Source organism: Polyodon spathula, chromosome 4 (genome assembly GCF_017654505.1).
Source record: "Polyodon spathula isolate WHYD16114869_AA chromosome 4, ASM1765450v1, whole genome shotgun sequence".
NCBI classification, from domain to species: Eukaryota; Metazoa; Chordata; class Actinopteri; order Acipenseriformes; family Polyodontidae; genus Polyodon; species Polyodon spathula.
The window spans coordinates 36,605,776-36,632,772 of NC_054537.1; the positions used below are offsets into that span (position 1 = coordinate 36,605,776).

At 38.3% G+C, this 26,997-nt stretch overlaps 1 protein-coding gene across 2 annotated transcripts; it reads left to right on the plus strand.

Annotated features, from left to right (window-relative positions):
- The first annotated feature begins 11,100 nt into the window (after nucleotides 1-11,100).
- mettl4 (methyltransferase like 4) lies at nucleotides 11,101-26,044 on the plus strand. 2 transcript variants are annotated; one of them, XM_041247849.1, is made up of 8 exons: nucleotides 11,101-11,624; nucleotides 12,567-12,632; nucleotides 13,301-13,670; nucleotides 14,492-14,561; nucleotides 16,122-16,296; nucleotides 17,077-17,183; nucleotides 17,279-17,370; nucleotides 22,271-26,044. In XM_041247849.1, the coding sequence occupies exons 1-8, from the start codon at nucleotides 11,340-11,342 to the stop codon at nucleotides 22,411-22,413; spliced, it is 1,308 nt and encodes a 435-aa protein (XP_041103783.1). In that variant the 5' UTR covers nucleotides 11,101-11,339; the 3' UTR covers nucleotides 22,414-26,044. The 2 variants fall into 2 exon arrangements, with proteins under 2 accessions (XP_041103783.1, XP_041103784.1); XM_041247850.1 differs by having other exon boundaries at nucleotides 14,522-14,561.
- The last annotated feature ends 953 nt before the right edge of the window (nucleotides 26,045-26,997 follow it).

The window sequence follows — 26,997 nt, forward strand, 5'->3', positions numbered from 1 at the left end:
AGATTGGAGTAAAATAGAGAACATCCACAGAAAAAGAATGGCTATTTTTAAAAAAATGTAGTACTAAAGGTGAAAAACAATTACATCCAAAAGTAGACTAATCAAAATCTAAAACAAAATGGCCAAAATGGTTTAATATATCAATTAAAAAAAATATTCAGAGAAAAAAGGCACTTTACAGAGCGTTTGAAAGGGACCAAGAACAAAAAGTGCACAGAAAGTGTACTTAGAACTGGAAAACGCAAGTCAAAAAGGAAGTTAGAAAGGCCAAGAAAGAGAGATGAACATTGTCAAGCGGGCTAAAACCAATTCCAAAAAGTTTTTCCAGTATAACCACAAAAGAACACTCAAGGAGTAAGTAAAATGTCTAAGAGATACAATGGCAAAGTCATAGATGAAGAGAAAAAAAAAATAGCAAATATATTAAATGATTACTTTTCACAAGTTTTTCCAATGGAGGAAATGGACAACATGCCCCACATGTCGACCTGTTCCTGTCCAGTTTTAAATAACTTTAGCATAACAGAGGCAGAAGTGTTAAAGGGTCTAAAGTTAATAAACAAATCCCCTGGGTCGGATGAGATCCTCCCAATAGTACTCAAAGAAATGAAAGAAGTAATTTACAAACCGCTAACCAAGATCATGCAACAGTCTCTTGACACAGGAGTTGTACAGACAGACTGGAGAATTGCAAACCGATCCACAAAAAGGGAGACAAAACTGAACCAGGTAACTACAGACCAATAAGCCTGACTTCTATTATATGTAAACTTATGGAAACTATAGCAAGATCCAAAATGGAAAATTACCTATATGGTAACAGTATCCTGGGAGACAGTCAGCATGGTTTTAGGAAAGGGAGATTGTGTCTAACCTGCTTTATTTTTTTCAGGATGCAACATCGACAATGGATAATTGCAAAGCATATAACATGGTTTATTTATATTTCCAGAAAGCTTTTGACGAAGTCCAGCATAAATTATGAATTCTCAAAGTGAACACAGTAGGGATTCAAGGAAATGCATGCACACGGATTAGGGAGTGGTTAACATGTAGAAAACAGAAAGTAATGATTAGAGGCAGAGGTGACTGTTGTCGCTTGAAGTTTAATGTTTGGTGTCACTATCCTCCTAAATTGCTTACCACGACCTCCTTGTAAATGAGGCCACGGTCTCAATGGGTTAACTTCCTGCATAAATAATAAATACATAAATAATGAATCAATGACGTGTATCTCAAATATAATTTACTGCTTTTATGTTCATTCAATAAAGAAACATTAACACCCCACAATGAATTACTATTCGCAGATTGAGCAGCTTCTTCAATCTGTTTGGGGACTGTGCATTTGCTCAAAGCACATTTCTCAATTTGATTATATCGCTTTACACAAAGATCGGAGAAGCTGTCAGTTCTTTTATATTCCATTAATTGCTTATTTGGTATTTTCCGTTTTGTAATTTGAAAATTACCAAAGAATGAAATTAGGTTATTTGTACTGTAAATTTTTGTTGGTGATTGACCGAATCAGTGCATCACCCCCCCCCGCCAAATTAAATTAAAATATAGTAGTAAAACAAATATGTAAAAAATGCAAATTGAGGATCTAGTGCTTCAGGTCCATGCATGCTTGCATTTAAATATCAATACTTACTGAATCTTCTGCATGGCTTATGCATGGTAGAAAATTGCTTATTTCACGGTCTAGAAATAAGTATTTCAAGATATTTCACGATTAAACAATAGTTATTAAAAGCAAAAATGATAATTCTCTAGAGTTATTATACAACAAATGTTCCTAAAATGTTTAAATGCTAACCTGAAACTGTAAATGTTCTACACTGTAGAATATTATTTATGTCCATGTTTTAAAGACTATTTTCACCATCAGTGAATTATCAATGTAAAAACAATAGGACATGTGAAATGTACCCTTCTTATACTGGACAGTGATCTTTAGCAGAAATATTTCCGATCTTTGATGTAGCTGGCATCTTTTTCGTTGAAGACATTTTAAAGAAATCATGCAGCTATATGCAGTGTGCTCAATTATTTACCGGAAGCAAACTAAACTGGCTGCCAAATGTGTTGTTCCCAAGGGAGTTAGTATGTCTACTTAAAAAAATAAATAAAAATAGGGTCAAATTTACCCTTTTACATCAGCAAAGAAGTTTGAACTATTTTTGTCCTATTTGGATGGCATTATGCATTTTACATACCTTTTTCCTATAATTGTTTGAAGCATCCAAGTCATCAAGAATAATGGTGTCTCCCCGGAGTATTCCAAAAAACTAAAATAGCAGGAAATAGGGCTTCATTAAACAAAACAAACGAAACCTCCAACCCACTAGAAGTAAAAGAAATAGTCTGTGCAAAAGGTAACTAGTATGTTAACGTGTGTCCAACCACAATATAATAATGCTTGGATTTCTCTGAAGTTTCAATTTTCTTGAAGATCTATTAGTAAATCTAGGGCCTTCACATGAACCGCACAGATATCCTCTAAGCAGGCCCTTCAGGGGATCATTACAAGCTACAAAGAAGTTAGACAGAAACAGAAACCTAGGCTGGAAACATTTATACTACCAAAAGTTTATTTTGTAGACCCTACACTAGCATTTTGGTTATTGCAAACTTCCATTTTCCCCACCAATGAGAATATTGAAGAATTTAAAACTTTATTTTGTTTATCCTACTGACATTTTAATTGAGCCTGATTTTGAATGAAATCACTTGGAAATACAGGGGCTTTATAAAATCAAGTGTCACACAACTTCAATTTTGAATGTATTTGCGTCTTTCTTTTTTCCCCCCTCACTATACACTGGGAACTGGGGATATATCTAAAATATCCTTTAGGTGGGGAAAGGTGTACTATATCTGTCAAGACCTTCACTAAACCGAAGACCTCAAGACAAAACTTTTACCCTACAGACATTCCTTACCCTCAAAAGAGGTATTCCCAAAATCACCATCACTATGTGTTACTATGACTGGGAACATTAAATATATGTTTGCGTTATTAGTTACAAAAAGAGTAAAACCTTACTAATGCAAACAGAGTAACCATAGCACAAATGTTTTTACATTTAGTGTGCATATGCAAGTGTGTGTAAATATTGTACATGCAAAGAAAGAAAATGCAACCATAAAAGTACAAAAAAAAAAAAAAAAAAAAGGTAATAATGTGGGATATTTCAGTTAACTTTGAATTTGTGCTTAAATATGGCTGGGAATTAGTTCTTTACTTTTCTGACAGTGTTTCACATTTTCTGGGAAAATAAGGAGATCTCAGGCAAACACAGGGTTCCCCATGGGTTCAAAGTGACATTTATCATGAAATATGACAAATAAAAATATTGAAAAGTACTTATTCTCACTTAAGAACTGGGAAATGATTATCTAAAATCTATTGGGTGCATGAGATCGAATATAAATCATGTCTGCAGAAATGATCAATAAAACAGTAATGTCACGGAGCAGCAGCTTATAAGGGTTCCCTTCAGTTTTATTTTTTATTCCCCCCCCCCACTTAACCTTTGGTGAGAAAAGTTAAAATTAAGATTTTCAAAAATAAATATCACAAGATGTAAACCATTTTAAAATAAGAAAAGCAGATAATCCAACTATAAGCAGTGTTATGTCCAAAACTAACACGGCCCACGGGATGCAGGCACATACAGTAAGTTACAGAAGAATTAATCCTATTTCCAGTCAACACTGAAAAGCCTATCTGCTGAAAATGCAGTAGTTGGATAGGATTAACCTTGGAACTTCCAAAACATTAGGTTATTACTATAACCCTGGTTCCCTGAAATAGAAATGTAACCATTACCAAATGGGATATGTCTCTTATAGCCTGAATTACCTGAGTACTTGTATCAAAGCTGTTCCTTTAAGAGCCCTGTATGCGTTAGATGTCGTCTCTGCCCACAGGAGATAAATGCGAGTGACGCATAAGGCTCAGTATCAATTTTTCTTCAGGCCTGCTGCGTTGGAGTGAGCACAACGATTTTGAAGGGTAGTGATTACATTTCTATTTCAGGGAGCCAGGGCTATGATAATAACCAAACGTTCCCTTTCAAGTAAGAAATGCTACCATTACTAAATCTGATACAATACCCAAGTGAACGACTTGCAGCACCTGCAAATGTGCTAAAAAGGAAGATAAACTGCTTTTAGCATTCTGGCAGAGGACCGATAAGGGTTCATGGCATATAGTCCACAGCACAGTGAGGAAGAACCCTAATGCAGTGTATATACTCGGTGTAACCTTGCAGTAGTCTCAGCATTTAACACCCGAAGTCCAAAAAGGATATATGGCTAACTGGCCAAGGACTTAAAGCGCAACAGAATACAAATGTGATTGCAGAATGAGTGGCTGCTTTGAACACCAGGGTTCTGCTGATCCAGGGTTCTACAACATTCAGTGGATGGTAGATAGAAGGCCTCCAATTCCATTGACTGGTTGACATGGAAAGCAGAAATGCTTTTAGAGAGAAAAGCAGGATTAGTGCAGAGAGTAACCTTAGTTCTAACCGCCGCAAAAAAGAAACAGGCTTTCACTGTTAAAAATGCTTGCATTTCACCTACCTGGTTAGTGGAGGTAATAACAAGCAGGAAAGCTGTCTTTAATGACAGGAATTTCAGCTTTACTGCATGTAGGGGCTCAAATGACGGTTTTGTAAGCGCATCCAGCTTTACATTAAGTCTGCAGTGAGGGACAAGGTCCTTTCTAGGGGTTCTTAACCTCCAAGCACCCTTCAAAAGCTGTCCCACCTGGAAGTGTGCTCCTGGGGAGACAGTCAATTTTAAGAGGGAGATTTCCCTTCATCAAAAAGGTCCTGTAAAAACTGCAGTATATCTACTATGGGACAAGTCACGGGGTCCAGCTAATGTCAGGAATACACCCCATTTATAGACAGACATATGGAGCATTCTGAAGAGTCTGAATGACTCAGATAACCTGAGGCGCCTCAAATGACTCCACTCAGGAGCCAGACCCAAAGCTGCAGAGCTGCTGGGCGCCACAGAGTCCCCCGGGTCTGGCTCAGCTGATCGTGACGGGCCAGCAGCTCCCACTGCTGACTGAAGAGGAGCTATGCCAGTGAAGAGAACCATGTTCTCCTGGGCCACTTTGGGGCTACTAAGAGCACCCGGGCCCGATCTTCTCCACACATAATGGAAGCAGTGGCAATGATGGGAAAGCATAGAGCAGTTCTGGGCCATCTGTGGGCCAGTGTGTATGCCAAGCGGGTGACCACTCTCCACTAGAAAATACCAATGGGGACAATGGGTGGACTCCTGGGTTGCAAAAGATCTATCTGTGTGCACCCGAACCTCTCCAATAAGTCACCACTCCGAACTGCGGGGGCCACCTCTGGAGAGGAGGTCCGCCGCCCAATTCCTCATCTCTGGCAGGTGAACTGCTTTTACTGAAAAAGCCCAAGGTGCTCAGACACTCCGTGCATCAGTGCTTAGCCCTGGCAGGCAGAGATGTCAAAATTCCACCCTAGCACGTTGTGCGGAGAGATGCTTCCCACTTCCTCTATGTCAGGGGCCCTGGTATGCAGCACGCCTCCTCCGCCTTAGGGGATGAGATGTTCTGCACAATCTGTGCAGCGTCCCAGCCACGGACTATGCGCAGGAGGCTCGGGGAGTTCACTAGTACGGCTTCCTCAGCTAGCTCAGCTGAGCCCTCTACAGTGTTGGGAGCTCCTTCATCCCCCTCCCTCCCTCCATCTGCCTTCGAGCCCATCGCAGAGCATACTCTATGCGCAGGCTCCAGCCCATCAAGCTCGCAGCTGCTCAAAGTCTCCTTCAAGGAGCAATAAGCGAGACACTGGAGGCAGGCAAAAGATATCTCCAAACTGAACAGCCAGCTTGCTCAGGTTTTGGAGTCAGGCAGCAGGCTCTTCCCCCTGCTGCTGCCCCAGCTCTGCTTTTGGCACCTGTCCCGGAACCAACCCTGCCCTCACTAATGGTCACCCCAGACTACTCAGAGCAAGACATGGCGATGAACGAGGAGGAACAGGATGCAATCTCAATTGCTCCTTTCTGGGATGGTGACTCCTTCGCACAGGAAGAGACTGAGGTCCAAGGACTGACGCAGGAGATGGGCCCCAGCTCTGAGGTTACCTCAGACTGGTACTACCCCTCCCTCAAACTCAGTTCAGGTGCTTATGGAGCAATCCTCTAAGTCCCTCGATGTTCCCTGAAAGGCAGCGCCTCAACAACACCGCTCTGTTTTCAGAATGGTGCAGACTTCAATCCCTCAGCCCTTCCCAGTGTTTCTGGAGATAGTAAAGTCTTCTTGGCACCGAACAGCCTTGGCACAGAGTGTCCCAAAATAAACAGCCCTCCTGGCTTCCTTGGAAGGCGCGGGAGTGCTGGGTTTAGCAGAATTCCTACCAGTGGATTCTACCATTGCAGCACTGGTGAGAGCCCCTCCAGTAGGAGGTTTGTCTAAGGGCCCTGCATGCCCTATCGGCCAATGCAGGATAACAGCAGCCCACCTAAAGAAGGCTTATGAAGCTGAACCACAGGTTACGTGCCTGGCCAACACGGCAGGTCTCCTCACGGCCTACCTGCATGACATTTTACAATCGGCCCTCCTCAATGAATCAGTAACTTTGGAGCTATCCTTGGTTTCAGGCACGCTGCTGCAAGTGTCAAGCTTCCAAGGGCAAGCCCGGGGCTGAAGCCTGGCAGCCCTTGTAGTGGTGTGCAGACAGCTTTGGCTGTCCCAGGCGAGGGTCCCGGATACAGACAAGTCTGCCTTGCTGGATGCGCCTATCTTCCATGGCCACACATTTGGGCCAGCAGTGGAGGAGATCCTGCAGCGCTTTGAGAACCGGAGGCGTCTGACAGGCGGCCTCGATGCTCCCTTCCCATGCGGGAGAAGAAGAGATGCTAGAGTCCGCCCATTACACAAATTGTGACCCAGAGGGTTCCGGTCACCGCTGTATGGCGACCTGAGACATCGTCTTCAGGCTTCCGCAGCAGCTAATAACTGGGGGTGCCAGCACAACAACACTCTGAGAACACCGTGTAAATTTTTTTTTTTTTTTTTTGTTCCTGGGTAGTAAGTGTTATTTCCTAATTGCTTATGCCTCAAAAGTTTAGAAAATGGCTATTATTCCCCACAGACTTTGCTTTTGTGACCAGGACAGTGATATTTCAAAATATCACTATTTCCAATGGGATAACGGGCAAATGTGTGTCTTTTCGTTCACATAAAGTCAGAAAAAAACAACATATGAATCCAAATTAACATGTATTTATACTAAAGTAATACAAAAATGACTACAAAAGATTTAGAAGTGAGTAGTTTTTCGAGATTTACGATTATACTGTAAATACAGTATAATCATAAATCTCAAAAAACTACTCACTTCTAAATCTTTGAGTGCTCACCACCGTACACACCGGTTACACACTGCAGCTCCACACGGGCCTTCCTCCCTCTCATCCATTAGCAACCCTCTTCAGGTCTTGGCCCTCAGGAAAGAAATAAATAAATTATTTCCTCAAGCCATTCATCTTGTACAACCCACCTCTAAAGAGGAGGGGTTCTACTCAAGGTATTATCTGGTGCCAAAAAAGGACGGTGGCCTTTGCACCATCCTAGACCTGAGACACCTCATCTTCCAGTCTGTCCGGCTGAGTGACTGGTTTACCACTGTGGACTGGTTTACCACTTTCAGGGAAGAATCTTCAAGTTTTCCGTGCTGCCATTCGGCCTCTCCTTGGCCCCCCACACATTCTCAAAGTGTGTGGATGCCATCCTAGCCCCCTTGTGGCTGCAGGAGACCAGGGTGTTGAACTACCTGGATGACTGGGAAAAGATCAACCAGTCACAGGAAGGAGCTGTGGCCCACAAAGCGATCTGACAAGACTGGGTCTCACCCGCAACGATGCCAAAAGCCAATTAATACCGGTGCAAAGTATGATTTACTTGGGTCTCTGGCTGGACCTTAAAATGCGAGCCTACCTGTCCAACGACAGAGTAGCCACCCTTCACTACTGTGTAAACCTGTTTCAAACGGAGATCGACAGTACAATTGGTGTTGTGTAAGAAACTACTGGGTCTGATGGCTGCAGCTTCATCAGCCATCCTGCTGGGGTCACTCCATATGTGCCCAATTCAAGTGTGGCTCAATGCCTTCCGGCTACATCCCAAACACAACAAATCCCATTGGCTGAACGTGTCCTGCGTATGGTGGGAAGGCCTGTGCTAGTGGAGGCAAGCCTCTCACCTGCACGAAGGTGTAAGGATGGGAGTGATCCACAGCAGTCAGGTGGTGATGACAGATGCATCCAACTCGGGTTGGAATGTGGTCTGGGCAGGCAGAGGAGTCTGCGAGGCCTGGTCGGGTCGCCAGAAAGCCCTTAACAAATGTGCTGGAGCTGCGAGCGGTTCAGCATTTCCTTCCAGTGTTTCAGAGGAGACATGACCTTGTCCGCTTGCACAATGTGTCTGTAGTATTGTATGTCAACTGACGGGGATGGGGGAGGGGGGCGGACTTTGGTCCCCGGGGTTGCACCGCATAGCCTTTTGACTATTGACCTGGGCACAAAGGAACTTGCTATACATCCAGGCTGTTCATCTTCCTGGAGTGGTGAATTGGGCAGAGGATCTCCTCTCGAGGGAGGGTCCTCATCTGTCAGAATGGCAACTCCACCCTCAGGTGGTAGAATGCATTTGGAAACATTTCAGAAAGGCCAAAGTCGATCTCTTTGCCAAGGCAGAGATGACTCACTGCCCACTACGGTTCTCCCTCTCTGCGGCGGTCCCGTAGGCGTCGACGCCCTATCCCACAAGTGGCCCAAGATGCTCTTGTACGCATTTCCGCCAATACCGCTGCTCCAGGCCTTCCTAGAGAAGGTCCAGAGAGAGAAGGAGACAGTTCTCCTTGTAGCCCCCAGATGGCCCACGGACTGGGGAACCCAGTTATAGCCTTTACAATGATTTATTTTAAATCAGAAATTGTTTTTTTTTTTTTATTGCGGAAAACTGGTGGAGCATGATTGCCTATCATCCAGGTGGGCCTGATAGAACGGGCCATGGACCTATGGTACAGGTTTTGGTACTGGCAGAGCGAGTCATTGGTACCAGGACAAGTGCCATTAAGGTAAAAACCTGAAAAAGTCACTAGCAAACTGCAAACGTGCACTGTAAAACAGACAGGGGCTGCTGTTGCCTGCTAACTAGAAAAATCTAGCAGCCATCATTGTCAGTTCAGCAAAGCAAACACAGCAACGGCATACAGACACTCTGAATATTTTTCCCAGATTTACAGCACATTTAATTAAAAGTCACCCCCTCTTATGTTTGCCTTCAGTGCTGAATGAAACAAACTGCAGGCACAGAGAATACCTGGAATTACATACAATAGTTATTCACAGTGGTGCCACAAGTATACACTAAGAGATAAGCTGTACAAGGGTTTTAACAGTGGTGGAGACACCAGGGGTATGTAGATCTCCTAGTTCAGTATTGGCTGCTTAATGTGAATTATATACACTTTAATAAAGCCAGAGATTTTGCATTAACAGACAAATAATTAATGGTACATTTGATCACAGGCAGTATGGTAAATTATTTAGAGTTACTTTTACATGGATTGCATTATACTACCCAATTACAAGTCACAATTGTTTGTAATTAAGAGGAACAAGCTCTATACTTAAATTTCCTGAAGCCTGAAGTTCATAACATATCATTGCCCACCTGATGTGATCTTTTGCTTCTCCTCCAGTGCCACCAAAAAGGTAATGGTGGGGGGACCCATCAGCGAGTTTGATTTCTGTGTGTTGCTCCATTACTTGTTGTTGGTATGAGAAATTTACCAGTAACATCACCTATTTATACTCTAGTTGCATAATTAATGACTTATTCTATTTGTTTGATGTATATAATGAAACAGTTACATTTATCACAATGTACCACACTGGGGATTGTATTCACTTGCAGTCCATTATAACTTAATTTTCATTTCTAAACGTTCTACAGTTAGTTTCTGGATTATCAGACTATACAGAATCAGTCTGATGTAATTACTGAACATTAACTTCATCGTAACAGTGTACATTACTTATCATGGATAGTAAATTATGTTTAATTTGCTATTAATTACTATTGTGATTAATAGTAAATTAATTACTATTTTATATTGATTAATTCATTTATTTATGTGGGTAACACTTTAAAATAAGTGTCTGCACGTCTAACTAATTTATTAGTATGATAAAATAGAAATTCATAATGAGTACACTAATATCTGATAATCTAATTCTGTGTCTGGAATTCATCATGCATTACATATGAACAGGCACTCATTTTAAAGTGTTATCATTTATATATATAGGGTTGACAAGACTGTTTACCCTTCTTTTTATAAAGATAACTTGTCGTTCCCCTCCATTAACAAGGTAGCAGCAGTAGTTTTTGTAGCTATTTGAATTACGGTTGGCAGGTCACTCACGATCTCAGCATCGCTTCTCTTTGGTTCACAGCCGCGGCCAGCCTCCCGCAGCAACGTTTCAGCGCTGCGTTGAGCTGTGCAGGATCTGTACACATTTCAGCGGGTGGAGCTCAGTGACGTCACGCAACAGCCCTCGAAGAACGCGCATCTCTGCAGATCTGGGCTACAGAACACGCCCTGCGTGCGGTGAACGCACCCGTCCCAGAGGTAGATGCGAACAAGAAAGGCGTTCTGAAAAATCGAGAGAGGCATAAAATCCAGAGGAACTTGATGTTTAAACCTCTTACTGCCATCTAGCTAGTGGAGGGTAATTACAGGAAAAATCGTTTATTTATATTCACTTAGCATTTCATAAAATGATAACGCTGTGTGTTATAACTTGATATTTATCCTACTGTGTTAATGGAATATTATCCTTGAAATTCCTTGTTACAATAATTCATATTTCTGTGATCGAAAATGACAATTTATACAGGAATGTTAATATTTAAGTGCTGTTTTTTAGATAAATTTTTTTTTTTTTTTTTTTTTTTTTTTTTTTTTTTGTACTCATAAAAAAATGACCTGTTAGTATTCGCAACATTTCTAGGAAATTAAGGAAACACCCTGTGAGATGCAAGGCGGCTCTGCGCAGGAGTCGCAGACACAAAAAGAGATCTTGAACATCCATCCACCAGGTGGCGATGATAAACACAAACACTTTCCGCCAACCCAGCTAAAGCAACATGGCAGCGCGCAGTGAGCCAGTCCGTGGATAAGCGAAGCACATAGTGAATGTGTTTGAGGAATTGAAAATAGTGCAAATTCATTCAGACTGTCAGTTATTAAATATATTTTTAAACAGATGTGGTTATGTCTGTAATTTGCAAAGACACGAGAGGATGGCTTGTGGATCAACTTTCTCACTTAAACATGGCTTTCCAGCAATGCGTTTCAGTTAAAAGTCCTGGACAGAAACAACATCTGAAATGTGTTTTTAAGCGAGAATATTTCAATATTTTTAAACCTCATATTATTTCAAAGTTTTGTAGCAATAGTAACGTTACTGCAAGTAGTAACATTGCTGCACAGGAAGGAGAGGGAAATAATGATGGGACCTTTGAAACGGTCGGAGAGGAACAATTTTCACTGAAAAAGGTAAATAAACAGCGCAACAATTCAGTGGTTCTGTTAACATTTTCAATTCTAGTTGTGACCATCCTTTGAAATTGCATTTTAGACCCTTACATAAAGATGTAGGTTCGCCCCATCCGCACAAACTCGCCATCAGCAGTCAAAATGCACGTTTCTGTCTGGTTTCATGACAGGTTAAATTATATTAGCTAACAATTTATTGAATAATATGATAATGTTAATTAATTAGACTCTTAAATCACTAATGTTGTTCCTAAAATGATTTCCAGTTGTCCTTCAAATTAAATGTATATGGCTTCCTGTTTTCTTATTCTGGGTGGCGTTCCAGTCTCCCCGGTATATGTATTTTCTCATTTTAACTTCTACATACACGTTTTAATTAAAGAGACCACTGTCGATAAACCTATGTGAGTTAAAAAGACGACATATTGTAGCACGTCCAGTTATATTGCAACACATCTACTGTCATGCTGATGGCTTTAAAAAAAATAAAATAGGATATCACAAATCCTCACTAAAGGCCATGCTAAGTTTCTGTAGAGATTTGCTGAGATGTGGGCACACTCAGAAAGGCTGTATTACAGTGAGAGGGTCCATGGGTCAGGTGTACAATACACCTTATGTGAACAAATTGGGGTGACATAAGTGAATAAGACAGGCACAAATCACTGAACCAATATAATGAATACCCATTAAACTCTTTTCGTTGAGTTTATTTTACCGTACAATAAGGAATGTTTCAAATCGCCTAGGAAAAGGTTTGTGTTCACTGTGATAGTGTCAGATGCAGACCCAGGGTATTTTCAATTTTGAAGAGAGCACAGGTCATCTAAAACTGTTACTGTTTTATCTGATCTGGTAATAAATTATTTTAGTCAGTTGTTTAACATATGACCTATCCTTTCAAAACAAGCACAATTTAACCTGGTTTAATTTGTGTTCCAGAAACGGAAGCGAAAACTGAGGGAACTTAACCAAGGGGAAATAGATTCCTATGAATATCATGCAAAGGTGAGAATTATTAGGCAGATGATAACTTTCAGTAAGTTAGCATTATGTGGGTAGAGTCAATCTTGGGATATGAAGACATCTGTCTGTATGTTTAATATGTGTATCCAGTGGATATAATGGTGACACATTTTTGTTGCTATATGTTATTGATTGCTCTAATTTACAGCCATGACTGATGATGGATGGCACTGACATGCTTGTTAAATGTCTAAGGCTATATGCTTCTAGTTCATAATCCTTTCCTGGATAGAGGCATTCAGGATAAGTAGTTAATAAAGTGAATTAGAATTCAGATGTGAAAATATTCTTGAGAAACATAACTGCGTTCACCCTCGAGATATTTTCAGGCTGCTCTGAATTCTAATTTTTGATTCTGATCACATTTACAGTACCCTTTTTTTCTTTTCTTTATCTGTTGAAAATTTCCTGGGAAAGTAGTAGTGGTTAAAAAAAAAAAAAATTAATCTGTTGCATTTTTAAATGTAATTTAAACAGTAGTTTTGCACAAATTGATTTCTGCAGAGGTAAATGGGTTCATTTACTGGTAGCTGTGTTTTTGAAAAAAAATAAAATTAAATTGTAGTTGAAACATTTGTCATTTTTTTATAGTTAATGATGTATGTTAAAGGATGATGAGGTTTTATTATAATCTTTTTTGCTTTCTATAGGTAAGTAAAAGTGTATTAGAGGGCACCAAACTTTTGGTCGATAAAGGCTTTGAACATGGTATTCTAGATCCTTCAGCAACAGGAAGGGACAGTGAAAGGCTTGCTTTGGGAGTTGATGACAACCGTCTGGCAGATCTTTGTGAAATGGCAAAACAGCTCCCATTAGTGGGTGACAATGAGGATAAAGCTGTGCAGATAATAAGCGAGGATGACATGACCTCCACAGAAGATCTGGATCTCTTTTCATATGTAACAGAAAACAGTTCAGACTGTGCAAGACTGGTAACCTTAATGGGACAGGAATATCTCATTCCCCCACGCAGCAGCTTCCTCCTTGCTGATATATCTTGTATCCAGCCACTTGTAAAATGTAAGTACACAGTTGCTGCTATTTAAATCAGTAGGTTTTTAATGGTGGGACAATGTATTGTATCACATCAATGAGAGCGATTTCTCTGGCTATATAAAACAGTACGGATATTCAGCATGTGGCATGTTGTACTAACATGTAGGACACTGAACAACATTATAATTGAATTCTGTTTGTGCAGGCCTATCACACCATCGTACACTGGAGCATTGTCACCATACAGTACTATTATGTATGACGATTTTGCTGCTGTGCTATTGAATGCACATATTAGTCACTACGGTAACAAAGTTTCTGCTCTAAGAACAGTTATGTATAAAATAACTACAGCTTGAAGGTAAAACTGTGAACTGTATTGTAGGTGGTTTTTTTTTATAAACAAGTCAGTTTTTTTGGAACATAAGAGGCTACAGTAAAGGCAATTATGTTTTTTTTTTATCTGGTTGGAATTACTGACATTTTTTTTGAAAGAATCAAGTCTCTACAGTATGTGTGAGTCAAGCTGTTGTTGGTATAGCTTGATGATTCAGCTAAAAATAAACAAGAACTACATCTATTATAAGGTGTCATTACTTTAAGCATAGGATCAAAAATGAAAATTAAAATACGGATATTCTTTGGGTTTCATTCATTACTGTGATTTTTTATAGATGTTTTCTTTTTAATAACTCACAGTTGCTGAAGTTGCCACAGTTGTAGGTGGGCAGAATGCCTTAAAAATCAAGAAAATGTAAATGATATAAGGTGCCTTAACTTGGCTCCTTTTAGGATTGCTTGGAAGTATTATTATTATTATTATTATTATTATTATTATTTTACAGATAATAAAACATATGATGTCATTGTTTTAGACCCCCCTTGGGAAAACAAGTCAGTCAAAAGGAGTAACAGGTGAGGTTTAAAAAAATATCCATTCCTACCTTCTTTAGTGAGCAATTAGCCGATTTTTAAATTTTTTTTTAATCATGCACAGTGGTCACAATAAAACCACTTTGGGCAGTGGACCAGCCAATGTAGGGTGTTGGATAAAGCTTATTCAGTGCTATCTTTGCACAGTTTTGTTAATGCGGACTTCCACTCATAAATGACAATTTTCTAGATGGAGCTGTACAGTGTTGGCAATGGACACTAACTCTAGAGCAGCATTGTGTGGTTAAATATGTAAAAACGCTTAAACAAGCAGAACGTTGTCAGGGGCCCCCAACAACATCGTTCCTTGCAAGAGTTTTCACAATTAGTTTCCTCTCAGACAGAAAGTAAAGGTTCTTTTAAACTATTCAATTACAGTGGTTTGCAGAAGTATTCACCCCCGACCAATAATGTCGCATTTTGTTGAATTAAAAATAATGTATGCACAGTTTTTCAAACAAACTTTTTTTTTTTTAATTCAAAGCTGTAGTAGTTAAACTGAATACTTTTATATGAGGAGAAGGTTAAATGTCAGCAAAACTTGCAAAGAAAATGTACACAGTGAAATGTACTGGTTGCATAAGTATTCAGCCCCTTAAGTCAGTATTTGGTAGAAGGACCTTCTGCAGGAATTACTGCTATGAGTCTTTTTGGTCTCTACTAGCTTTGCACGGTAGGATGGTGACATTTTTGCCCATTCACTGGAAAATTACTCCGGTTCTGATGAGTTTGTTGGGGATCGTCGATGGACTGCAATCTTCAAGTCTCGCCATAAATTTATTTGGATTCAAGACTCAAGAACATTAATTCTCTACTTGTTCAACCACTCCAGTGTGGCTTTGGCTTTGTAATTGTGTCATTGTCCTGCTGAAATGTGAATTTCCTCCCCAGTTTCAGAGTCTTGGCTGATTCAAACAGTATTCGTCTGTACTTTGCACCCTCCATTATCCCCTCTATCCTGACATGCTTCCCAGTTCCTGCTGAAGAGAAGCATCCTCATAACAAGATGCTGCCACCACCATGCTTGACAGTTGGGATGGTATTCATGGTGTTCATGTTTGCTTTGTTTGATCACTATGTGAGTTGCAGCTTGAATGTCTTTATATACCTGAGGGAAATTATCTACAATCTAAACCACTTTGAGTACACACAGGCTGAAATAATTTCACTAATTTTGTGACTTTTCAAACAAATCACTTGCACCAGCTGATTTAAAGCTGCAGTAGCAAATGGGTTAAATACTTATGCAACTGAGATTAATCTGTTTTTCTCTGTAAATCTTACTTATTTACATGTATTTTTTAACTTTATCAATGTAGAGTAGTTTGTGTAGTTTCTACATGTAAAGTCTAATTTGAAAGTGTCGTGGAGTATGCTCAGGTGGCAACAAAATGTGAATTTTGGGTGAATACTTCTGTAAACCACTGTGTATTTAAAAAAAAAAAAAACTGTAATACATGGACAGGATGTAAAGAATAATGAAGTGTTTTTAATGCTTTCTGTTTTTCACATTTTGCATTATTAATTGTTTTTTGTTTTCAGGTACAACTCCCTTCCCTCCTATCAAATCAAGCAAATTCCTATTCCAAGTCTGGCAGCTCCAGATTGCCTTGTGGTCACATGGGTAACCAACAGGCAGAAACACTTGCAGTTTGTAAAGGAAGAGCTGTACCCTTATTGGTCTATTGAAGTGCTTGCCGAGTGGCAATGGGTGAAGGTAAGAATAAGAATCAAACAAATTGTAGGACTAAACATAAATTCAAACTGATAAAATGTTGACATTTTGACAAGGTCACACAAGATATTAACAGTCATCTCGTCATATCGCTTGTCTACTTTTATTCGATGCCACTATGTAACTTTATTAATTCTGTAACTTAGAATCAGAATCATACCACGCTATTAAAAGCTGTCTAGAAATGGAATACCCATGACAAGCTTAACAGTAAAACAATAGTCAGTCGTAATTTGCATTAGCTGGGTTTTCTAAATACAGACTTATGTAGTTCATTTTACTCTGCGTAAGCTAATTTAATGAACCCTCAGGTACATTACACGGTCTAGGCTGGTCAATACAAGTTAAGTCCAAGACTCAAATGTTTTATATGTAGACCAGCATGTTCCTGGACTTAAAATAGCAGACTTTATAGTGCGTCTGTCAATGTAAACCATCATCAATTTAGAAACTTTTATCCGAGACAAATAATAAACATAGCATAGGTCACAGACGAAGGGTGTTGGTAGCACACTAGTAAGTGATGAACACTTTTATCTGTGTCAGTCACAAGCCTCTTGTTCAAAGGTGATATTTCTATTTTGGGTGAGGGTGTGTATGCCTTGCAGTTATTGACTTGCTAAAGCACAGAAAGGTTATTGAACATAGTCGATTTGCCGAATGTGTCAAGTTAATGAAGTAAGCATTACCTTCCAATTGATGTTTTCCGATGGATGTGTTTTAATCCACCAGCTGATTTTTTCCCCTCCCATCTTTTAAAAGATCACAAAATCAGGAGAATTTGTATTTCCATTGGAATCTCCACACAAAAAACCATATGAAATCTTGGTGTTGGGAAGATACCAGAAAATTAAAGATAAATCACCCAGGTAAAGTCAAGGTTCTCATTAAGCATGCTGTAACCATTTAATTCATTTTATATTGCTTATTTATGTGTTTGTTTTTGTTTTGCTTTGTTTTATAGCACATTAGAGGTCAAAACAAACACTTTTCCAGATTGCAAGTTAATTGTCAGTGTTCCCTCCACCCTTCATTCACAAAAACCTTCACTGGCAGGTATTTGATAAAAAATTTTTAAAAATTATTATAAATATATATTATATATATATATATATATATATATATATATATATATATATATTAGTTGTAGTCAAAAGTTTATATACCCCAATGGAAATTTATAATTTCTATTAATTTCTCGAAAGCAAAGAATTTTAGGAAAAATCTTTTGTGTATGAGGGGGAAAAAAAGTTACAAGAAATAGATGTCTACAATTATTTCAGCATTTTTTTTTTTCAAAACTCCAAAAACGCTAATTCAGAAGTATTCATACTCTTTGATGCTATGATAGTATTGTCTTCAAAGTGCTAGAAATTTCAATATGATAATGCAGAACGTAATTCTAGAAAAGTGTAGAAAATGTGGGCTTTTAGGAGAACATTTTTAGAGTATGAAAGGGTTAGGCATAGGATGATTTCTGTCATTACCAGGACGTCAATATGGGAAAAAGTAAAAGAGCTATCTGAGGACCTTAGGCAGAGAATTATTTATTGTCATAAAGCTGGAGAAGATGATTTTGAAGCATTTGAATTTCAACTATTGTTTCTATTATCAAGAAGTCTAAGACTCGTGGTACCCTCTCCCTCTGTCTGGAAGAAAGAAGGTTCTTTCACCAAGAACAAGTAGAAGAATTGTGGGGAAGGTTAATAACAATCCGAGATTGACTGTCAAAGATATTCAAAGTGAATTGTCTGCAAGTGGAACTGGGGTTCTCATTTCAACCATAGGTATTGCATGAGTATTGCATTGTGAAAGTCTCAATGGTCGCAGGCCAAGGAAAAAGCCACTCTTAGGAAAACGTCACAAGGACAATCACTTAAAGTTTGCAATACAGCATTTGATAGATGGGTATGAGCTGTGGTCAAAGGTTTTGTGGAGTGATGAAACAAAAATCGAGCTATTTGGTCACGCTGATAGTCGTTACGTTTGGAGAAAGTCTGGTGAGGCTTACAAAGAAAAGAACACCATACCTACTGTCAAGTATGGAGGTAGTAATAACCTTCTATGGGGCTGTTTTTCCTCTAACGGCACAGAATTAGCATTTTTGGAGTTTAGCAAAATAAATTGCTGAAATAAATAATTGTAGACATCTATTTCTTGTAACTTTTTTCCCTCATCCACAAAAGTAAAACTTCTGCTATAAAAGATTGTTCCTATAATTATTTGTTTTTGAGAATTTTGTAGAAATTATATATAATTTACCAAGCATCAAAAGAAACTCATCACTATTATAACACATTTATTTTTGAAAAAAAAAAAAAAGGTATGTAAATGATGGACATTGACAAAATGTTTGGTTTCTTTTTAATCACTCGATCATTCATCCTTGACCATGTCACGCTTGAGTGACTGTGACTGAAGCATATGCACTTATCACCTAATTAGTGAGACAGTTGATTGGACACTGGATATGGAGTGATTTCAGCTGTTGAATTGCAAGCTTGAATAAAAGCAATAAAGAAAACCACAGAAGAAAAAAACCTGAAAAAAGAACAACCTGCATCTGTCGAGAGCAGCAGCATCCTGCAGTCGATATGTTGGAGGCTGGACTAGGGCAGCGTACTGTGGCTCGCCATCTTGGGCGCTCAGAGCCAGCAATTTCAAACCTGGCGAGACAGTATAACCATGAACTGGGAGACCAAAAGTCACAACACCTGACCAATATCATTTTGCCGCATCTTCGTGATGTCAGTTGTTAATCAGCACAATAAAAAGTCACTGCACCTCCTCTGAAACAGTTTGTCATTTTTTGATCACATCTAGTGAATTTTATAAATAAGTGATACATTTCTTTTAATGCTCAAATATAAGTGATAAGTTTCTTTTGATGCTCAGAATGTATGTATGTATATATAATTTAAAATGTAACATTTTTAGAAAAAAACAAATATGCATGAAATGTGTTCAATTAAGAAAAGTTGTGTTACATCTCTGATCTGGATAAACATCATACAAATGTACAGAATGAGCAAAAAACAATGGGTTTTCAGTGTATACCGTGTTTTTATATTAAATCTGGTCTGTCCAAGTGATTCAGACCCATTGCAGAAAATAATTTACACTGGGGAGAGATTCACCTCTTGATTTTAATGGTCAATAGTTACATGCATGCTGTCATTTCCTTTGCAAACTCACTTGTGCAAATGGCACAGTAGCCTAGGCCAATTAATAATGCCAAATTCCTTCCGTCTGAAATAATCCAGTTGCAAACCTGCATACCAAACAGTGTAATGTGTCATGAAGGTTTTACATGACATGTTACATGTAAACAGGCTGTATATATTTAATGTAATGCTTAAGAATTTCTGATAAATTAACCATGTTCTAACAGGTCAACAAGCAAGTTCGATTATAGCCACCCAAAGTACTTATTTTAAGACATGCTTTTTGGTGTACAGATTGTAATTTTAAATTATTGCCAGTAGAGAGCAGCCTTACATCATGGAACAAACTTGAATTTCGAGTTTCCATAGCTGCTGGTTTTTAATAACCTGGGATTTTCCACTAATTTGTTTTGCTTGTATGAAAATAATTTGTTTATTAAAATGTAGGCTGTTAATGACAGATTTTCATTTTATATTTCTTTTGTTGGCCTTAGTTATTGTGAATAAGTTTAAAGTCAGATTAGAGACACTTTAATCAAAACTCATCTTCAAAACTATTGAATCCCCCACAGAGTTAGTTTTCTGTGTAGTGCCACATTAATGGCTTATGTCATTTGATATTTACTGTTCTCATTATGAAGACAAAAAACTCAAACAGCCAGTTCTTTAACGTTGTTGAAGTTTACTTTATAAACAGCTCTTTCTCCCCCTTTCCCCATCTTGAGTTGCTCACGAATCAGTAGATGCATAATTCTGTGGGGACTGTAGCAAAAGCAATTGCGAGCAGTGGAGTGCCTGTACAGTGGAGGAAAGCTCTGATGTGTATTCACAGACTGTCACGATCCTCGTACTTTTATTTACCACATACCCACATGGCCATCATATAGTCTTGGTAAACCTGACCACAGTTTTCGTTCTTTCTTTGTTCTTTTTGTATTTGTTTGTTAGTTCTGATATTAGTCTGTGTCTTTTTTTAGCTTATTTTATCCCAGACATGATGTATTCAACATTCTTATTTCACGGAAACTGAATTTACGGTGATCTAATTCCCCCTGCTGCACTGAAAGCTCAGGTTTTGGCAGATATCACTTTTCATCACAATTTTTGCTCGTAATGGTCTTTGTGGGTCATGCAGCCTGATCCATGTCAGCATTAACGCCATTACTCACCTCCTAGATGATTTATTTTACTGTGGACCTTTTACAGCCTAAATAAGACATGCAGAGACCATCCACGATATAGTGTCAATATTATACATCGGATATTTTACACACGTCCGAGGTGATTTCCATTTACAGTGGTGGCCACGAATACTGTATCAACCTTAAATAGTATTCAATAGAAAAATAACATTAAATGTAACATTATATTTTCAAAATTACTTTTAAAATGTGTTGGCATATTTGTGGTACCATACCCAGATTTGAAACAGTTCAATTGTATTGAAGTTATATAATTGAAGTGATATGATTTAAATGCACTTTGAGTTACTGGTATATTCATGGCCTGACTGTATTTCAAAGTAAAGTAATAATAAAAAAATATATAGTGGAGCATAGTGTTTCATATGCTTCTTGTAAAGTATTTTTTAGAAAAAACAGACCCCCCCCCCACAACATAGGTGGTATACAGTAATTTATTACACTTGAAATGTTAATGTGGCAATAACAAGCTGCGGTCATGAAATGTTAATAAGGTCACTACAAACTACACACCTTAAATGTTAATGAGTTGAGATCACACTATGCATATGATCATGTTAGTGCTGTCAGTGACTACACAGATCCTATAAGGAGGTTGTGTTGTGTAGTCTGTACGTAGAATTTTAAATTAGGTAAAGGTCAAGACAGAAACATTTTAAGACAAATATATTCAGTAAGGGAAGAGACAACAACTAAATATTTACAGATGTGATTATATGGCAAAATGTCATCTTGAATATTGTTTGTTCATCTTGCATGTGTGTTATAGAAGGCACTTCTTGGTACAGCATTCTCTTTGAATTTCTTTGCATTTCACTGACTTATACATCTACTTCTTTAAAAATCTAATTATTCTTTACAGACATTGTGCCTCCGGTTTCCCAAAACAAAATTACTTGTGACAAATTTGCAGTGATTCAGACACAGAAAATATTGCAAAAGAAATCTCTTGGAGGGTGATAGATCATTTCAAATTATCCTTATGATTTTATTCTTCCAGTACAACCAGTTTCAGCAGCTCTCTTTCAACAGTAGTTAAATGACAGTTATATATAAAAAAAAAAGCCAATAGGATTACACTTTCTTGCCTATTTAGGTAAGGAGAGTAATTCTGTCTTTTCCCTTTCCTTGTCAAATCTGCAAGCAAGGGAAAAACTGAGTGCTAGGAGTTCTTGCATTAAGAGACATTGAGCCTTTTTTCTCCTGAGTCTATACATGGTGAATATTGAGTGGACCGGGGGCCTTATTAAGACATAGACCAGCTTGACATATGTATAAAGTTAAGAGAGAGAGCTCAAGATCTGTGATTATGAAAATTATGAAAAGACAGGAAAGGTACCTGTGTGGGCGGCAAGGTCCTCGTTCCCTGTCTTCAAATGAAATCGATCTGTCAGAGCCATTGAAGCCTGTGGATGAATTGTTCCAATTCTCAAGGGCACCTGATTATTTCTGACTATAAATAACAAACTGATGAAATCCTTCAAATTAATTTTCATGTCCTTTTTAATGAAACATTCCCTTTTATTTAAATCCATTAACAGCTGAGAGCTGATTGAAATTGTCCTTTTTTGTATTTTGTTCTTTGTGCAGATGTACTGAAAGAATTTGTTGATCCTGAAGCAAAGTGCTTGGAGTTATTTGCACGCAACCTTCAGCCTGGTTGGACAAGTTGGGGGAATGAAGTCCTTAAGTTCCAGCACTTGAGTTACTTTAATATTGAGGCGACATGGTAGGATCCCCTTACATGATGCCATTTGAAGCACCGGCCATTTGAAGCACCGGCTGATTTTCAGACCTAAACCTTTTTGTTTATTTTATTTATTTATTTATTTTTTTAATAACACATGCAGCAACCAAGGGATTAAGTATATATGACTGCTTTTAATAAAACAAAGACATGGCATTAATACATGGAACACATAACCCAGGAGGGCAGCATATACTCAACAGATTTAATTTAGAATCAGTTTATACCACTGGATCAACTTTTTTTTTTTTTAAAAAAAACAACATTCCTCTCAATTAAAATGTCAGATTTTGGAATTAAAGTTGAAAAGGGTACAGTGTCTCTGAGTTTACATACATTTATTTTGAGGCGAAATGCAACAGTTACACGCACACACGTGCAAACACCCAGTCATTAGTAAAAGTTAACTGATGAATTGTCCTTAATATAATGCATATGTTTAAATACACTCTAATAGAGAATACATGTATTTTGGCTGACCTGAAAAAAATGAAAATAAGCAACACCTACGCTTATACTGCTCTTATATTTGACAGTAAGTACATATCAGAAACCTCTCAGTTCAGCTGCAGGTCTCTAGAGCCCCTCTGACAGCTGCGTCCTTTCTGTTTTTGATAACATGCTGTGTGTAACATCATATGGATCATTGGCTTTAAGAGATACCTGAAAAAAAATGAATGCCATATTTATTTGCAGTATTTTTTTGTTTGTTTTTATATCTATAGTACCTGGAATACAGCAGTCATTCTTTTATGCCAGAAACTGACAATTGACTTAATTTATATCTACTGTAACAGTTCAATACATGGAGTTTAAAAAAAACAAAACAAAATGCAGTCCTAAGAAATCTAATAATACACGTAAACAACAATTGTTTGGTATCCCAGCACTTTACTGATCTAATGAGAATTCCATGACTCTTTCAGGCAACCTGTCAGAAAGCTTTATGAGGACGAATTACATTTGCTTCAGAGCAATTTAAAATTAATGAATCCAGAGATGTGAGGCTGCTGGATAATTTAGCACTAAACATTTATAAGCCTTCCTTAGGATTCTTTGTTGGCAAGGTTTGTTGTGTGTCAATCTGTGAAGAGGTTTAATGTATCCTGGTCATGTTTGCCTGAGAAGCAGAAATCTAAACAATATTGAACACTTTACGGATTCAATTAAAAACAGACATATCCATTCTGATTGGACACCCCTCAAGAGTATTTGCTTATTTCCCAATACTCTAAGTTAAGTTGGAATAGTACCTCACCCTTTAATTGCACCGGATGTTTGTTGTTTCAGAATTCATTCATGCATACAAATTTGACAGATAAAACAAAGGAAAAGAAACAGGTGTCTGAAGACTTCTGGGAGAGGCACACATATCTAAGCCAGCAGCAAAGAATAGCATACATGACTATTGTATAGTTCATTATAAAGGTGTTTAAAATGTTATGGTTATTGTGTGTGTGTGTGTCCTTGTCGTGAATTAATCATTTCTTAGAACTGTTTTTCTAGTTATGTGTCTATTGATTAGATGTAACTTTTATCATTTATCTTAATAAAATCTAAAAACACTGTTGTTGACTTCAAAACTAGAATGGACAAGGTTTTGAAGGTAATTACAAAATGAAAGATGCTGATATAAGTACACAGTAGTGGTGCTTTTGTTTTCCTTTGTGTCCTTAAAACAAAACCAACAAAAAATATGATTTGTATGGTATGACCAAATTAACTGCACTGCTAATTCCATGTTTTCAAGGTGTTCTAATGTTAGGTCAGAAAAAATGAGGGACAGCGATAATAGAAGCAAATTAAGAATGTTTTAAAGTATGGCATGCAACAAGGGCTAGTGGATGTTTTTGTTTTTCTCGTTTTCCTTATAGACTAGCAATTTGTAAAAGTAGAGACACTGCTTATAAAGGTTGCATCAATAATAGATGTTCAGAGCTTATTTTACATGGAGACGGAATCAGTTTCATATGTTGCTCCTTGAAAATAATTTAGATTTTTTGTACTTGGGAGAAAAAGACTGTTGCGTTTGTCAGAAAACCTATAAAGCAACTCCCCTGGAGGCTGTTGGCATGTGGAATGTACACAGCTTTTTTGAAGGTTTTATTAAATGATAATAACCTTTGGAAAAGAAGTGAAAAAAAGCAGGCTCTGAAAATAAGTCAATCACACAGCTGTTCCTTACAATTTCAAATTCAATTATGATTAATAACAGTGTTCTCCACTGCTTTGTCACTTTTATCATCAAGTAATTTATGTAATGTGATCCAGCCTTTAAATGTAAATGTTTTCATAAAAAAGGGTATTTATCACAAGACCATATGATGACACTTCGGGATTTACTTTATTGACAATCCAAGCTAAAAAAAAAATTACTAATTAGGATCATTAGGAACCAAGCTCTTAGTTTTGATACAACAAATCAATCTAAACTTCAATTGGTCCAAGATGCAATACTGATGTATTCTACAAATTCAACGAGAATACTATAGCATTCCATTCCTTTGCAGGATTATTTGTCTTAGCAACAGGGACATTTATTTGCAATGTGTCCAGAGATCTTGGACTGTGCATTGCCAGTTATTATACAGTAGCAGAGAAAATCTGAAAGCTACATTAATTGATGCTGAATACGTTTCCAGTTTGCTGTTTCTTTTTTTAACCAATTGTGTGTTTCTTCTTCTGTATTGTATTGTAGCCATACATATTAATCATGTTGTTGTACTTAGATGTGCAGCTCTTTTAGATTAGTTGAATACTCACTCTCCTGTGTTAACTTAGAAAAGGATAATGCGAGGTTACCGTGTTTACTAAATCAATGCAAAACCTAGATAACGTGAAAGACAATTGGACACTTGCCTTTACATCAATCGAGAGAAAACCACCTAGGCTTTATTGTATGACACAAAAATCATCTGTCTTTGTGATGCAGACTGGCAAACCAAAATCCTCATTATCATTCATAGACATGATCTTCCGATTCAGGTTTCCAAGAAAGCATTTGCAAGACTTTATTTTTGGTTTTGTTTTGTTTCAGTTTACATTAAATTAGACGTGTAGTCTTTGTTTGCACCAACTGTAAAAGACATCTAGCATGAGTCCAAATTCCTGCAAAAGAAAACAGCCACAAAATGTATTTGTTTTCAACCAATTCACATAGTTGGTTTAACATGTTATTTTAAAGTTGTATTTGGAGGTCAGAATATAACTCTGTCAAGGTCATAGCACTATTTGTATTGCTGTATGTTACTGTCAGCAAGCAGGTTTTATTGAAGTGGCAGGTCATCTATCAATATAACAAGAGTCTGCAACGATCCCTGTGGCACAACCTATTGTCAATATAAATTTGCGAAGAACACATGTTCTTATTAACCTCTACTGTTCTATACAAAGGACAGCTCAACAAGTCCCATAATGAGAGTATTGCGTATGATTGGGACAGTGACCTGCCTATGGGATTGATCTGCTACTTAGAAAGAAAGACATGGAGTTTTAGGATAAACCACAGAGAATGTCCTGTAATGTACAATAACAATTGTGATGTTCTAACATGGCATATCTGTATACAATCTAATTACATTAATTGTCAGGTTTTATTTTAATTTACTGCTGCATAAAAGGAGAAAGGAAAAAGGCTTTATTTATTTATTTATTTTTACACAAGGAATACATATTAAAATTAAAAGGTAAGCAGTGCAGTTTCGCTTTATATTGCCTTTGCCTGTCCCCTGCTGAGTACTGTATCTGTTGATTTGCTCATTTTCGGTCAATGTACGCCACTACCTTCACAATAAGCTATTGACCTTAAGATACGCCAGGTCTGCTGAGGCTTTTGATATCACGCTGGTCACGGGTAAGTCTTTGACACGGTGCACATAAAATTATCGCTCACAATACATGTAGTGTGTATGGTATGGTATGTAAATTAGCCAAATTAGCTGTGCATGTAAATTAATGCGTTAAAACTAACTCTGTTTGTAAATGGGGCAATGAATTTTGATTTATCGCGCATGTTAGGCTCACTACATGCATGCTAACTCCAAATTTAGTGCCCTTTCATAAATTAGGACCTATGTGCACAGCACACATGGCCGCCATCGCCCCCCCTCCCCTCATGTCCATTTTTCCCCATATGAATTCTTGGGGGTGGATTGGTGATTAGGGCTGTGGTGGTGTGCTGGTAGGGCCTATGCGGACAACGTTGCGGCACATTCCGGCAGCGAAAATGCTGCTTCCTCTGAATCTGCAGGCAGCAGTGGCACTGCTGGCAGCTGCAATGTGGTCAGCAGAAATGCTGGCTCCTCCGGACATGCAGCCAGCAGTGGAAACGCTAGCAGCAGAAATGCTGGGCACTCCAGACATGGCGGTGGCGCTGGCAGCAGCAACGCTGCCCTCAGCATGGGACACTCCAGCAGTGGCAGAGGCGACAGCACTGAAAGACCTCCGGGCAGTGATGAACAGGCAACCCTGGGCGTCGCAGGCTTGGCAGCCCAGCGACAGTGCAGGATACAGCATTAGCGTCCCTCAGGATGCAGGCACTGACCTTCAAGAGGTGGTGGAGGCAGGAGCT